Below are 15400 nucleotides of genomic sequence, written 5' to 3' on the forward strand. Positions count from 1 at the left end.
TGCAGAAAAAGACCCCCAAAGCATAATGTTTCTACCTCCGTGCTTAACAGTGGGGACGTTCATGGGGTCATAGGCAGCTTCTCTCTTCCTCCAAACCTGACTGGTTGAGCCAAAGAGCTCAATGCTGGTCTGATCTGACTTCAGCAACACATCCCAATCTCTCTCTCTAGATCATGAAGGTGTTCATTGACAAACTTCAGGGAGGCCTGCATATCGCCTTCTTAAGCAGGGGGACTTTGAGAGCTCTGTAAGATGCTAAACCATTGTGGCATAAAGTATTAAAAATGGTTTTCTTGGTGACTGTGGTTCCAGTTGTTGAGGTCATCAACTGCCGTAATGTTTTAGGCCATTTCTCACTATTCTTATGATCATAGAAACGCCAACAGGTCAGATCTTGTTTGGAGCCCCAGACCTATAGGAGGACTGATGGTCAGGTTGTCATTCTTTTATTTTTGCACCAATGGTTGTCACCTTGTCACCCCCAGGTTCTTGCAGGTGGTTTAGTAGTCCATTTATGCCTTGTGCAGGTCCACAATCTTCTCCCTTAAATCCACTGAGAGCTCTTTAGTCTTTCCCATGTTGGAGAGTTTGGAAACTGATTCTGTGGACAGATTTTTTCAAACAGGTGTCTTTAATTCAGAAGACAGCTTTATTAGGATAGTCTAACTGGTCTGTGTGAAATAGAACTCTAAATGGTTACTAGGGGAACAAATACTTATTTCCCTCAATGAAATACAAAGAAATTTATATAAACTCTTTAAAGTCAGTTTATTGATTTTCTTTGTGTTTTTCCATCTCTCATTGTTTGAAGGAACCTACCATTAAGATGACAGACTGTCAATTTCTTTTTAGGTGGGCAAACCTACAAAATCAGGAATGCATCAAATACTTGTTTTCTCCACTGTAGCTGGGGCCCAGAGTGACCGCAAGGACTCTGAGATAATCAGGACATGTGGTTGTCTGTTCAAACTCAGCTTCCGCTCATCAGCAGAGGATGCAGATCTCTTGTGCTTTGTTCCTCCTGATGAGTCTGCAGTTGAGGGACGTGTGAAGCCACGAGTGCTGGGACTTGTGTGAACTGACTTTTCAGCTGACCTGAACCGCAGGCATGACTAGTGTTTTTTGGCACCACAAAACTCCAAAGCTTGACTTCCATCCACTGATCCTTCGCCACGATTGGCTGAGACCCATGTGGGCGGATCAGCTGCAAAGGTAAATATTGAATCGGCGCCTGTTTCTGTCTGAACATTGACTGCTTAGCACTTTAGACTCCGCTCAGACATTCTCTTCCAACTTTTTCCAGGCTGATCTGCTTTCTGCCTTATTTTCCTCCTCAACCATGAGGTTCACTGTTGCCACTGTTGCCATGGTGATGCTGTGTGTAATGGCTATCCATGCAGATGTTAAGCCTCAGAAAGACTTCAACCTGCAGAAGGTAAAGTAACATCAGAGATGATTGTAGTGTTTCTATCAGACTCAGCTTGACGTGAATGTAGTTATTTGTGATAAATGGACACAATTTATATCTATTTCTCTAACTTACTTTTGTCTTGGAACCAAATTTGACATTTTTATTTGACTTATGAACTTTTAAAAACTTTATTCTTTCAAACAAGTTTCAGTTCTAGATTCATTGTTATCCAAACAGTCTGAACAAACCAAGATTCAAACCGTCAGCACAGCTACTTTCAGAGGACTGATCCACTATCCCGTGACAAATATGATAACTGTTGGTTTTCCAGATGTGAGTTCCATAGAGGAATGTGAGCCAACTGTCCTCTAGAGGTGACATGTGTAATGTCCTGAAGGTCACTGTTTCCCATGACTGATTTCATACGTCACCATTGTGGTTATTCTTTTGTTTTTGATTCAGAAAAAAAATGTAACAACCACATTTTTCACCACATGTTTATGGAAGCCTGTTGGTTCAGTAGTAATGTCAGATTATTCTGTGTTTATTTATGTATCAATTAGGTTGTTTACAAGTTTATAGCTGCTTAAAGGTATTAATATGCCCATTGAGCCTTGCGTTTGGGGAAACTACATGATCTTTTTATTTCATGAAAGTATGCTAAATGTATTTTTGTCAATTTGTTGTTAAGGAAATGTGTTTAAACCCACATTTTCCATTTTTTTTTATGTTCAATTTTTTATATCTACCCAGCATTTCCTTTATTTTACTGTTTTCTATGTTCCTTTAATATTTAGTTTTACGTTGCTTTTTAAATTATTTTTACCACTTTTTACAATAATTTCTTGGATTTAAATAAAAGGGATTGGATATGATAATTTATTATTTTTGTGCATACACAGATTTTAAAATGTTGACTCGCATTTTTTGTAAATTTGGCACAGATGCAATATTAAGACAAATGTGCTACAACACTGATAATAAAATAACAAATAATATTAAAACTGATCATATTAAATTTACATATTTAAATATATTTATGTAATTAAATTATAGCCTATGATCACTTTTTAACTGTTCTCTTGTGGAAAATTTAAAAGCATAAAATGAGAAATCTATATTTATTTTGAAAAAATCCAAATTTCAGGCATTCATTTTTTCTCTCTGTGTTTAGTTTACAGGAAAATGGTACCGTGTTGGCTTTGCCTATGACTCTCCAGGTTTTGCGCCATACAGGGACAAACTTAGGGCATCTATGGGCATGATCACCCAGATGCCTGATGGCAACGCAAACCTCACCATGTGGGAGCTCTCGTGAGTTTTTGTGTGCATGGGTGATGCATGCCGTAGTGTGAAACATTTTGGAAATTTGGAAAATAGCTTATTTGAATAAATCTATGTTTAAAATAAAATTGCAGCAGTGAGTCATTCAGAGAGGATTTGGAACTGAAGCGTATGTTTGAAGAAGGTTCATGTCCTTTACGTTGTGTTTTCTCTAGGCCTCTGGGTTGTCAAAGCCTGATGTACCAATATAACAAAACCAATGTACCTGGAGAATTCATCTACTTCAGCACACGTAAGTAAAATCTGCTCGCAGCCCTGAAACAAACACATTAGAAATTATATTTTATGAGATTTTAGCTTTTCTGAATGATGACGGAGGACAAACAATGATCTTCGCAAATGCCTGAAGCTTATTTAAACTCTACTATTAGACTTTTATTTTCTTATTTTAAATGAAATAAGTTAGTCTCGAGATCTTGAAGACTTCCTGTACGGTTGTTTAAATTGTTTAACATTTAAAGCAAAAATTTCAAATCTATTACAGTTTTAGGTGATTTTTCTTTAATAAATTTAATAGACATTTATTTACTATCAATTCTCTTGGGTGTCCTCAAATATCAGAGGATACTTTATGTTTTACAGTTTTTTTATTCTTATTTGTAGGTCACAACATGTTGAAGGACATCACAGTGGTGGACACAAACTACACTGAATATGCTTTGGTTCTTAAGCACAAGGTCTATAACAGAGAGTACACACAGGTGGCCCTTTATGGTGAGACACAAGTTTTATTTTGGTTGTTTTTACCCTTCAGGGTTGTCTGTTTTCGGTCCCCTGCTCCACAATCTCTGTTCTCCCGTTTGCAGGCCGCACACCAAGAGTTCGCTACAACATTCTCCAGAAGTTTAAGGCCTTTAGTTTGTCCCAAGGTTTACCCAAAGAGTCCATTTTGGTTCCACCTCCAGCAGGTGAACATACATTTGAACATGTAGGTTACACGCAAAATTTACTAGAAGTGTCTCATTTATTTTCCTTGCATCTCCTGATGATCACAGAGAATTGCCCGACATCTGAATCTGCACAGTAGGTGAGCTGATTCAATTTAGTTTTTCATCTGACTATATCTGCTCTTTGCATGAACTTTTAGGCCTTAACTTTTTGCCAGCAAATTAAATCCCTCAGATTCCTAATGTTCTCTCCAGGTTCCCTGATGTTGCTGGGATGGAGAAAGAGGCCTCAGCTATGAAGTGCAGCTGTCAGGATAAACGAGAAGTGGTGCACAGAACCAGAAAATTCATAAAAATCTGATATGGCAGGTTAAATTTGAGTGCATGGTTATTTCTGTAGTTTTGTTTTTATTCCCATTCTATGTCAAGAGTTAAATAAACAAAATAATCTGCAGTTTTAAGTGTCTATGCCAGGGGTCGGGAACCTATGGCTCGCGAGCCATATATGGCTCCTTTGATGGTCACATGTGGCTCGCAGACAAATCTTTAATTATACTTTTTTTTTTCTTTTTTTCATTAGACCAGTCCTTCTCGGGCGCGATGCGATGCCAGAGGCGCGCAGTAGTAGCAGTGCTTGGAGAGAAAACTATCAGTTTACTGTTATCTATTATTTCACAGAGTTTGTACCACCCGGAAACCTGTGAATTGCCGTGCCTAAAACTGCGCGCTCTCACGGGAGCGCGGAGACGGGATGTGTGAGGAAGAAACCAGAGGGTGGGGGTGGGGGGTGGAGTTGTGGGCACAGGCAGCAGGTGAATCGCGCAGGGATTGTAATAACGTAAAACCTGCTACCCGTCACTCACTGCAGCGTGGGTGTGTGGGTTTGGCTCCAGGTCTGCATGTGAGCAGTCTTTCTCACATCTACAGAACATTCAGACCAACCTACGATCACGTTTAAAGTCTCAACGCCTCATTTATCAGCAACAGCATAACAATGTTATTAAAAAGAATCCACAGACTTATTGTACTTTAAAAATGTTGAAATTAAATCAAATGCACACATTCACTTGTATATTTAGTTTTAAACATATCGTTGCTTACTGACGTGGACTGGGTGGCTGTTGGGCCGCGTTAAAAGTTCTGATCTGATTGGCCCTCAGTTCTGTCGCTCAGCCTGTTGTAAGGTAGTTTGGACCAATGGGGTTCAGCTATGGGCCGAATAAGGGAAATGGGAGGGCTGGAGAGGGGAGCAGGTGAATATAAAGTTGGGAGAAGCGCTCTCGTCTCGTGTCGACAGGAGAGATTCAGGAGTTGCTGAATTAATTTTACGGCGTTTGTTGTGGTCTACAGTAACCAGAATAAAGAACCTTAAAAGAGGTTAAGTCTCCGTGCCTCAGTGTGGGAAAGGGACGCTACATTATTGTATGGCTCTTTTGAAATTACATTTCAAAATATGTGGCGTTTATGGCTCTCTTGGCCAAAAAGGTTCCCGACCCCTGGTCTATGCCCTTGAATAAAACTGCACTCTGTAAATCATTGTTTTAAAATCCCACGAGTAAATACATTTACAAATAGTGATCTGTAGCTCAACTGAAGAATGTCTAGTTCAGTGGGCTGCAATCTTAAATACTTTTTAAAAAATGTTTTTCTAGCCACTAAACGATTATATTATTAAATTTAGCTTTGAAATATTTATAAGAATTGGATTTTACAGTATTATATTTTTCTCTGTACAACAATTTTGAAAGAACATACAATTTCCCTTCAAAATAAAATACAGCAATTTTTTTTTGTTTAAAAAACAGAAAAAAAAGAACAAAACTTGATTATCTACAAAAAACTGACCAGAGTTCCAAATCACTATTCTGTCTACTTGTCAGTATTTTTCCTTAAAGCTGTGGAGCAACAATGGAGAGCTAAAGGAGCTGCATGTGGCTCCAGAGCCTGAGGTTGCAGAACCGCGGTCTAGCCTGAAACAAGGAGATCAAGACCTTGAGTCCACAGCAGGGACACCCAAAGATCCTAAAAAGCTTCTACTTGACACTTATTGAGGGGTCATATTCAGAAATGGTTTCCGGCTGTGACTGCAGCCTTCTCTTCCCAGGTGTAGGTGAAATGTCAATCCATTTTCCGAACCCACTCAATCCCTTTTGAGGTCATAAGGTTGCTGGAGCCAGTAGAAAAATCAAAACTGCATTTGTTTCAATCCTGTCAGAACTGTCTGACACTGAGATGGACTGGTGTACCCCACCAGGACAAAGGTGGGGTACACCAGGAACAGGACGTCCATCTGTTGTAGGTTCAAACACTCACATTCACACGTAGGGGCAATTCAGAGACACCAATTAACCTATGAAGCATGTTTTTGAACTGTGGGAGGAAGTGCTTGAAGAAAACCCAGATGTACGAAGACAACATGCAAACTCCACACAAGGACTCAGCCGGGATTTGAACCAGGACCCTCTCGCTGTGAGGTGAGCGCTAAATACAATGCTGGGTTAAATGTGGAGAACACATTTTTGTGTATGACAATAATGCAACTTTGAGGGTTCACTTCTAAAAAAAAGAAGTCTTTTTTAAATTTTATTTATTTATTTATTTTTACAAAGTTTAGTTTCCCACAACACAAAAAGCCCACTTCTCCTTTTGTGCAAATTAGGGTTTTGATTTAAAAATTATCAACAATGCTGTTTCCTTCCTGTTGACTTGCGTGAAGTCCAGTAATTCTGATCATTCAGAGCAGCAAACAGAGGAGGAGATAAAGAAAAAAAATCAGAACTTTGTCCTCTCAGCTGTGTACTTTCCTTGTGTTGTGGGTGGGTATTTTCAAAACCAGTGTGACACAGATGGAGAATCTGAATTCTGTCGTCAGTTAAGCAGACAGAAGAGGCCTTCACGATGCACGAAATGACACATCTGATGGTTCTTCTGGTTCTGGGTTCTGCCAGGACCCAACAAGTTCCAATTGTCTTGCAGGAGAACTTTGAGTTAGAGAAGGTGAGTGAGAAATACTTCCAAAAAAGAACTTAAATGTCGTAGCATTGTTGTTGGCATGGTAACACAGATGCATATGCTCTACTGCTTCATGAGAGCATTTGTCCTTTCATACAGTTTATGGGGAGGTGGTACGAAGTGGCGGTGGCGTCCACATGCCCGCACTACATGCAACGGAAAAGGGAAAACGCTGTGATGGTTGCTTTGAAACTGGAGCATGTCCCTTTTGGGAGCAACTTTACCATGACAACCGCTACCTCAAGGTCAGGCTGATGTGTTTCTTTTTGTGCTCACTTTAGAAAAGTTCTGCCTAGTGGACTTGTTGGTTCATGTCTCTGATCATAGGAACAGCTCCTGCGTAGAGACCTCCACCAACTATTTCCTCACTAACACTACAGGACGATTCTTCCATCACGTCTCTCGTAGGTTTGACTTTGTTTTTTGCATCTTCTCAGAATGATCCAGCTATGTTCCAATTATTTCTCCTTTGTAGGATTCAGAGCAGACATCGATTCATTTGTGCTTCACACTGATGAAGATGATGGTTACACAGTGATGCTGCAGCTGAGCACAGAGAAGCCATCAGGAAACAAAACCAGTATAATCAAACTCTACAGTAAGGGAACTCAGACCTCATAATTAACATGCAGTCAACTGTTAGGTTGATGTGATATGAAACATGCTGCTTTATTTATTGTTACATTGTGGATTACATCACTTTAAAATATTAAAGTTTACATCAGAGGGGATCAAATAAATAAATGCAAGAAGGAAAACAAAACAACAAAACAACAGCACTTAAGCTTGCAATGCATGGCTGCATTTTTACAACAAGAAATGCTGTTATGCAGCTCAAACTCTACTTGGAAAATATTTTTCTTTTTAAAAAAAATATGACTATTCCAATTTTTCTAGATTGTCCTGCACTCTTGCTGATGCATTCTCAAACCATTTTTTTCTTTTCTAATGTTCCAGATATTTTGGGGGGATTTCTAAAAATGTAATAGTTTAAAAGTTCAATGGAAAAAAAGGCATATCTCATTTAGGTCGAACTGCAGATGTGAGTCCTACTGTTCTGCACCAGTTTCAAGCTCTGACCAGACTTTATGGAATGAGCGATGACGCCATTATTATCAACCAGAACAAAGGTAGTGACACACAAACACACCCACAGGTCCTCTCTGACCTTTGAACTCTGATGATCAGCAGCAGAACAGAATCACAGACCCTTTTTCACTGTATGCAAATACATCAACCTGAAAACAGAGTCATGCATGCTCTATAACCTTTTCCAGGTGTGTGTTTTCCAGGTGAACAGATGACCCGGCTGCAGGTTCCTGTTTCCCTTTGAGACTGAACACCTGAAAATGCTTTTTTTCTTTTTGTTTATCAATCTGTTCTTTGTCATAAAGAGCTGATTTATTAAAAAAAAAGAATTGGAAACACCTGAAAGGAATGTATTGACTGAAGTTTGTACCTCAAAAAAGACATTTGTTTCTAAGGCTCCAAGACCGACGAAGGCGTATTCTTTTAAAATTTTAATCTTTGGAGCCCTAATATGAATTTAAGAAATACACTAAAATTGATTCCTTGTCCTACTACTTATAATTCTAAAATATTGCAACTGCATAAATTTCATAGTAGTAAATATTCACATTTTATCGTAATTCTAAATTAATAATTGTTTGTGTGCTGTTACAGGTCACATGTGGGAGTGCATGACAAAGATCAGGATTATTGAAATAAAATATTTCAAGCATCTGGGGTTCAGTTTAAAAATGTTATTAATTTTTATTTATTTATTTTTCAAAAAACCCTAATATCAGTTAAAAAACCTACAGAAAGATTGTAAAGCACCTGAAAGTACTAATGTTTTCATAAAGTCTCTGACTATTTTTCAGTATTGTGGGAAAAATACTGAGAAAGAAATTAAAACCTTAAAAGTGTTGAAACACTTTAAGTCTGTGCATGAACCCACACATTTGTGAAATGTGATGCATATATTATTATAATACCAATAAATTATTATTGTCAAGTTAATTATTATTTATAGGTCTGAACATCAATGTTTTAAGAGAAAAAATCTTAGATATGCTGGATTAAATGTCAGTGAGCGTCCAGACATGTAGGATTAACCCTTGTGTTATCCTATGACTCCGCCCTTACATTGACGTGTTCTCCCTACCATGACAAAGGTGGATAAAGGTGGAGAGGATTTCATGTAAGTCCCTCTTAGTTAACAAGTTTATTAATGATAACAAACTTAGTCTACTAGCCTTAACAGAAACTTGGCTCCAACAGAATGACTATGTTAGACTGAATAAAGCACCCCCTCCCCCCATTTATGCTATCAGAAATCCAGGATTTCAGGGAAAGGAGGTTTGACAGTAATATCACAGTCTAGCTCAGTATTTTTCAACCTTTTTTGAGCTACGGCACACTTTAACCTTGACAAAAATCCTGCGGCACAACAGCATCTACAGTTCCTTCACAATCTCACATGCATTTTTGTGACAATTGTGGCAGAAAAAGCTGGAAGCTACAGTTGTTTTTTCTAAAAGATGTTATAAAAGTTAACTTAAAAGATTCAAAAACTGTTTGATGTGTATTCATTGTTGTTTTAGGACGTTAAGAGGAGAGACTCATTGTGCGCTCTTTAACTTCTCTTTAACCCAATGCATCATGGGAGATGTAGTGGAATAATCTGCCGACCGCAGACAGACCAGCGTCTCTGAGCCTCATTGTTTTGTTCACTTGTTCCACGGTCTGACGCCGGATTCTGTGGACAACTACACCGCTAAAGACAAGCTTTAGCTGATGTTTTTGTTAGAACTGAGAGACTTATGAGCTAAATGGAAACAAGGAAGTGGAGACTTTAACCACTTCTGATTGGTCAGACTGATGACGTGTGATTAAGACTCCAAGAATGATTAGTGGAGACAGTTAAAGGGGCGGGACTTTTCCTAAAACAGAGCTTAAGCTGTGGCCAAACCGTCATTCTTATCAAAATGTCTTTAATAGAATCAAATAAAAGCAAAGAAAAAAGTATTTTAAGATCTTTCATATTCCTAACTTCTCAGTGTTTCATCAGGGTTTGTTTGGATGAACAAAGAGCTGATATCCTGGAGATTGAAAATGTTTTTAGATCAGTTAATGAGGGCAATTTCAATAGTGTGCCGTGGCACACTATTGAAACTGGCGTAGTGATTGCAAATATAATTAAATTACACCTAAATAAAACATAATTTTTTTAGTGTACAGCTTCTATAAGGAGGGTTAAACTCTTTCCGTCTCTAAAATCATGACAGGTGTTGATTTGTGGGTTTTGCTGCAGCTCTGTAGTCCAATGTCTGAGTGGTCATTTGCTTATTCTGGCAAGTTAGGCTGCAGAGACGGATGCAAAGTGGGAACTTTGCTCCTTGAAGTGTTTGGTTTTTTGTTGGTTCTGAGCCTGATTACACACAGCTATAGGGTACATAAACACGGCCCACAGACCTAGCATGCCCAGAGTCCATTTCAGTGTCAGACAGTTCTGACAGGATGGAAACAAATGCAGTTTTAATTTTTCTGCTGGCACTGGGATGGAGCCAGACCCTCCAGGGGCTTCCAATTATTCCAGATCCTCTTTACCCCACACAGGAGAACTTTGTTTTGATGAAGGTCAGAGATTGTCCTGATTACATTTTGTGATTATTAAAAATATTACGTATTAACTATTGGCCAGGTATATATGGATATCTGCTTCTGTTAAAACAACGTCTTTTCTGTATAATGTAATCTTGTTCATGTTTAAGCGAAAATAGCTGTTTGTTTTAGTTTTAGGACTCATTTTCAAGAAGAAAAACATGATTACATAATTAGTGCAAACAATTCATTTTAAACTTCAATGCAAAGTTTGCTTCCTGTCCAAAAAAAAGTTAAAGTTTAGTTCAGGTGAGACAAACATTTTCAGAACAAATATCTCAAATGTTTATTTTTCTCGTTTGCATTTTCTTGCACTTTTTGGACAACTTTATGTTGTTCTTTTCTTAAAGTCCCTCATTTAGCATGCTTGACATCATAAAGCAAACCTTTATTTATGTCACGGTTTCCCTCCCTGACAGTTTTTGGGAACATGGTATGACGTTGCCTTGGCAACTACGAGTCCTGACCTCCCAAAGCACAAGCAAAATACAGCTATAGGTAAACTGCTGGTGCAGAAAAGTGCTGTTGGCTCGAAGCTCCAGACGACCCGAACTGTGCTCAGGTTTGTATGAAAATGCTTACCAAGGCTCATCAGTCATTCCCTGTGTTTCTCTGGGGACATTAAAGCAAATTATAGTAGCAGAGGCAAATTGGGATGTAAATTTGTCCTTTGGGATTCATAAATTTGAAACATGTAAAATCTGTAAAAAAATTGGATCCCTTTATTAATGTTATTAAATGTGTAATTAAGCATTAATTAACTATTCAATAAAGTGTTAGCCACTCTTACGCTTTATTTTTGCATTACCAATAGTATTATTTATTGTTGTAGTTAGCAGATTATAATTAAGGTAAAAATGGCTTCTGAATGGTTTCTGATGTCAAAAGGTGTAAATTTTAATCTAAATGATTAAAAAACATTGGAGTTATTTTGAGTGTTTATTCAATTTAACACTCCTGTTCACATACTGCCTTCTCATATGTTGTTTACTTTCCCTCTGCACATAATTTACTGACACATTGGATTTCTGAAGCTCTACATCAAATATACACACAACTAGAACTTACAAACATTGACCTAAAGAAAGGGAGGTGCCAGTAAATGACTGGTTCTTCACTTAGGATGCATGTATGTGTGTGTTTGTGCAGATTTGGGATTTGTAGGGAGGTTGTTCAAGATCTAGAGCTTTTACCAAAGATATTTATATAAAAATCAAACCCTATGGCATCTTTTCAAAGATTTTATGTTAAAATTTAATCTTGTTAAAAAACTGAAAAAAAGAACAAAAGCAAAAAAAAAAGTAACACCTTTCAGAAGTAGGAAATCGTTTTGTGTGGTTCTGATGCCCTAATATGATAGAAATCTGCAACATTTTTCTGCTCTGATGGAACCCTTGTGCTATCCTAGGCACTTTTATATTGGAAGTTGGGTCATCTGGACCCTACAAGAAAGTGCGCTGACCCTTTTTTCTTCAATGATTTGTGATCGTCACTGGTGTCCATGGATTACATGAAATCCTCTCCACCTTTATCCACCTTTGTCATGGTAGGGATAAAACGTAAGGGTGGTCATAGGATAGCACAAGGGTTAAAAAAGCTGCTTTCTCAGAGTCTGTTCTTTATCTTCTGGTCTGTTTGCAGAAAATGAACAGAATTTCTGATCAATTCTTGTGTTTGCTGTTTGTCTTTCAGGGACGGGAGCTGATGTGGACGCCTATGTGCTCCACACAAACTACGATGAATACGCTGTCATGATTATGATCAAGATTAGGGTCACGGGTGAAAGGATAACTACACTCAGGCTTTACAGTAAGTTATTTATTCCCTTTATAAATAGGAAAATAAAGCACATCGTTACGATTTTTAACACAATTTAGCTTTAAAGTTAAATTTGAGACATTTTAGAGACGCATTTCTGTTCTTGATGATAGTCAAAAATGTTAGCTTTAACTTCTTCATGTTCCACACAACTTAAGGACAAAGGATAAAACTGTATAAATGCTAGAATTATTTTTTTTCTCTCTCAGGTCGAACCATGACTGTGAGGCCCACTGTGCTGGAAGACTTTAAAACACTGGTCAAAGAGCAGCAACTGGGTGAAGACAACATCATCATCAAAGAAGACAAAGGTGAGGACTGTTTTGACTGAGATTGTATCAAATTTATAAAAAGACACAACAAAAAATGGGTTTGTAACATTCATTATAATTAGTGGCATAAGGTTTAAAAAATATATTTGGCAGTATGGTGGAAATGTTTGAATTTTTTGTTTGCAGGTATATGTGTTCCTGGAAAGCCGGTCACAGAGCCAGAATCCCAACAAAACCCTCAGGTAGAAACTATTTTGATTAATTGGTTTTAACTCAATTCTATATCTGTAAAAACATTTCAGTGACAACTAAGGGGGAATTAATAAAATCACAAAAAGACTTCTACTCTGTACAGTTAGGCCCAAAATTCTTCACACCCCCGGCATTATTTTTAATGGTGGTTCTTGTACATCGTCTTATTTTCGCCTAAAATTTGCTTGTCCCTTTTCCAATCTGGAAGATTCTCCCCAATGAAAGAAAAACAACTAAGGAAAATTTTCCAAAGGGTATGACAAACTTCAGGTTGGACTGTAGCTATACCTGTTGAGTTCCAAAATGAATATTTAATGATGAATTTGATCTCTCTTTTTTCTTTTTAAAAACACTTTCATTTTCAAGTTGCCAATCTCTCACTGACCTCTGCAGAGACTCTAGCAGAGAAAGTTCTTTGGACTAGTTTTTCAAGTTGAAGATGTGTGCCTCTTCTCCAGGAGGCCTTCCCTGTTCTGAGTTTTTCTGCTAACTCTCACTGACTTGACGTGTTGCCTGTCTGCAGAGGGGGAGGAGACCGGTGGTGCCCTCTTTGTCTCCAGCAGACTTGGAAGCTTTTGAGGATGAGGCTTCCTCTCTGTTCAATGATACTGGTACAGACATCATGTCATGACACATTTACACACATTTGTGATGAGAATACATTAAAAAAATCTCTGATTTGGTTTCCCTTCCATCTGCTTCCACAGGGGTGTGTGCACAAGCTCCAGATTCTGGGCTGTGTTTCGGGTATTTTGAGCGTTATTTCTACAACTTCAGAAAGGGGAGGTGTGAGATCTTCATCTACGGAGGCTGCCTTGGCAACCAGAACAACTTCTTAACTGAAAAAGAGTGTCTGCAGAGATGTCTCCCATACTGAAAAAAACAAAAAAAGATCTGTTGGGTTTAAAATTCTGGACATTGATTGCTCATAAAAAAAATCATGTTGAACCAATATAATTAATGCACATAAAAAAAATCTTGTTCTACCGTAATGAATGCTTCTTTGTTACTACACCTAATGATTTTATATAAACAAACAAGATTTTAGTGTGCCAACCATCTGTTTCTTCAAACATTTAAAAAACAATAAAATGTTTTAACAACTTTATTTTTTGTTTGGAATTAACCAAATATTTAATTTAAATTGATACATTTTTTCAGTGTTTTTCAACCAGTGTGCCGTGTCACACTAGTGTGCCGTGGGAGATGGTCCAGTGTGCTGTGGGAAATTGCCCTCATTAACTAATCTAAAAACATTTTCCATCTCCAGGATTTCAGCTCTGTGTTCATCCAAACAGGCCCTGATAAAACACTGAGTAGTTAGGAATATAAAAGATCATAAAATACTTTTTTCTTTGTGTTTGTTTTATTTTATTAAAGACACTTTGATAAGAATGATGGTAGCGCGATTTCGCTGCAGCTTCAGCTGTTTTTTGGGAAAAGTTACCCCCCTGTACGGAGCCCCTAAAGGGCCATTGATAGGAAAAAAATTGGAGGAAAAAAAATTTTTTTTTGAAGTAAAAATTTTTTTTTGAAGTAAAAAAAAAAAAAACTAACTGGTGCGCACCAGTTAGTTTCAGGTGCGCACCAGTTAGTTTCAGGTGCGCACCAGTTAGTTTCAGGTGCGCACCAGTTAGTTTCAGGTGCGCACCAGTTAGTTTCAGGTGCGCACCAGTTAGTATCAGGTGCGCACCAGTTAGTTTCAGGTCCGCACCAGTTAGTATCAGTTAGTATCAGAAGATATCAGATAGTTGACCTACTTGCTCATTGTGCACCAAGTAGCTACAGTTGTCTTGAGAATGGCTAAAGTTGAGGATATGGACCTTGTAAACTTTCTGAAAACAAGAAATATTACTGACAATGTCATAATGTCATCTGAAACTAATTGGTGCGCACCTGAAACTAACTGGTGCGCACCTGATACTAACTGGTGCGCACCTGATACTAACTGGTGCGCACCTGATACTAACTGGTGCGCACCTGAAACTAACTGGTGCGCACCTGAAACTAACTGGTGCGCACCTGAAACTAACTGTTGCGCACCTGATACTAACTGGTGCGCACCTGAAACTAACTGGTGCGCACCTGAAACTAACTGGTGCGCACCTGATACTAACTGGTGCGCACCTGAAACTAACTGGTGCGCACCTGAAACTAACCAATAATTTTTTTTTTTTCCTTTTTACTTCAAAAAAAAATATTTTACTCCCAAAAAATTTTTTTTTACTTCAAAAAAATTTTTTTTCCTCCATTTTTTTTTTTTTTTCATCAATGGCCCTTTAGGGGCTCCGTAGGGGGGTATTCCAGGAAGCATGTTTAAATTAGCCTGACTTTAAGCCTGAACTCTGGCTGAAATCCGCCTGAACTTGCTTACTCGGGTCATGTCGTTCCAAAAGACCGGATATGAGTTGGCGTAATTACTTTCGACTTGGTAACCCTGGGTTAAGGCGCGTGCACAGCAGGTACATAAAGACATTCTCAATGGATCGCCGATTTACGGAGTCACCATGGAAACGCGTGTTGAAAAAAAAAAAGCGCTATACTTCGGTGAGACGGAGTCTGAGATTTTAATGACGGCGTATGAAGATTATACGTCCATCAAAAAAAGTAATACGGCTGCATCATCAAAAAAAGAGTTTCTGCTTGTAGTAGAACAGACAAAGTAAACGCACGAGTTTCTGATCTTATTTCCATTTTCCTTGTGACGCATATATATGTAACTTATCCAATTTTGCCAA

General features: G+C 38.2%; 3 protein-coding genes and 1 long non-coding RNA gene across 10 annotated transcripts; all 4 read left to right on the forward strand.

The window, feature by feature from the left end:
- Positions 1-1237: 1237 nt before the first annotated feature.
- On the forward strand, positions 1238-4096 carry lcn2 (lipocalin 2). 3 transcript variants are annotated; one of them, XM_020707746.1, is made up of 7 exons: positions 1238-1435; positions 2586-2725; positions 2911-2987; positions 3359-3432; positions 3510-3663; positions 3751-3782; positions 3878-4096. In XM_020707746.1, exons 1-6 carry the CDS (start codon positions 1340-1342, stop codon positions 3780-3782), a joined length of 573 nt encoding a protein of 190 aa, XP_020563405.1. In that variant the 5' UTR covers positions 1238-1339; the 3' UTR covers positions 3878-4096. The 3 variants fall into 3 exon arrangements, with proteins under 3 accessions (XP_020563405.1, XP_011480188.1, XP_020563404.1); XM_011481886.2 differs by having other exon boundaries at positions 3359-3469; positions 3562-3663; positions 3898-4017; XM_020707745.1 differs by having other exon boundaries at positions 1239-1435; positions 3898-4096.
- Positions 4097-5045: 949 nt separating this feature from the next.
- Positions 5046-8088, forward strand: LOC101159118 (protein AMBP). Of its 5 annotated transcripts, XM_023960934.1 has the most exons (8): positions 5046-5937; positions 6026-6116; positions 6515-6639; positions 6754-6899; positions 6982-7058; positions 7130-7252; positions 7683-7784; positions 7932-8088. In XM_023960934.1, exons 3-8 carry the CDS (start codon positions 6541-6543, stop codon positions 7985-7987), a joined length of 603 nt encoding a protein of 200 aa, XP_023816702.1. In that variant the 5' UTR covers positions 5046-5937; positions 6026-6116; positions 6515-6540; the 3' UTR covers positions 7988-8088. The 5 variants fall into 5 exon arrangements, 4 of the variants coding, with proteins under 4 accessions (XP_023816702.1, XP_020563407.1, XP_020563408.1 ...); XR_909710.2 differs by having other exon boundaries at positions 5046-6116; positions 7612-7784; XM_020707748.1 differs by having other exon boundaries at positions 5046-6116; positions 7947-8088.
- Positions 8089-10114: 2026 nt separating this feature from the next.
- On the forward strand, positions 10115-10857 carry LOC111948289. The gene is made up of 2 exons (XR_002874251.1): positions 10115-10296; positions 10740-10857. It is a non-coding gene; the product is annotated as an uncharacterized LOC111948289 (long non-coding RNA).
- A 1124-nt stretch (positions 10858-11981) lies between these two features.
- On the forward strand, positions 11982-13591 carry LOC101171757 (protein AMBP; the record flags this gene model as incomplete). Its single annotated transcript, XM_023961111.1, has 5 exons — positions 11982-12129; positions 12348-12449; positions 12597-12652; positions 13186-13273; positions 13370-13591. Coding segments are annotated over 5 exons (564 nt in total), but the record flags the coding sequence as incomplete, so codon positions are not given.
- Between the last annotated feature and the right edge of the window lie 1809 nt (positions 13592-15400).

Source organism: Oryzias latipes, chromosome 12 (assembly GCF_002234675.1).
Source record: "Oryzias latipes chromosome 12, ASM223467v1".
NCBI lineage: Eukaryota > Metazoa > Chordata > Actinopteri > Beloniformes > Adrianichthyidae > Oryzias > Oryzias latipes.

Excerpts from the sequence above, each read along its gene's own strand:
- lcn2 (XM_020707746.1), top strand. The coding sequence starts at position 1,340 with ATGAGGTTCACTGTTGCCACTGTTGCCATGGTGATGCTGTGTGTAATG. Across the intron at positions 3,433-3,509 it reads CTTTGGTTCTTAAGCACAAG|GGTTGTCTGTTTTCGGTCCC; the intron begins GTCTATAACAGA and ends TTTACCCTTCAG. Across the intron at positions 3,664-3,750 it reads TTTGGTTCCACCTCCAGCAG|AGAATTGCCCGACATCTGAA; the intron begins GTGAACATACAT and ends TGATGATCACAG.
- LOC101159118 (XM_023960934.1), top strand. The coding sequence starts at position 6,541 with ATGCACGAAATGACACATCTGATGGTTCTTCTGGTTCTGGGTTCTGCC. Across the intron at positions 7,253-7,682 it reads CAGTATAATCAAACTCTACA|GTCGAACTGCAGATGTGAGT; the intron begins GTAAGGGAACTC and ends TATCTCATTTAG. Across the intron at positions 7,785-7,931 it reads TATTATCAACCAGAACAAAG|GTGTGTGTTTTCCAGGTGAA; the intron begins GTAGTGACACAC and ends AACCTTTTCCAG.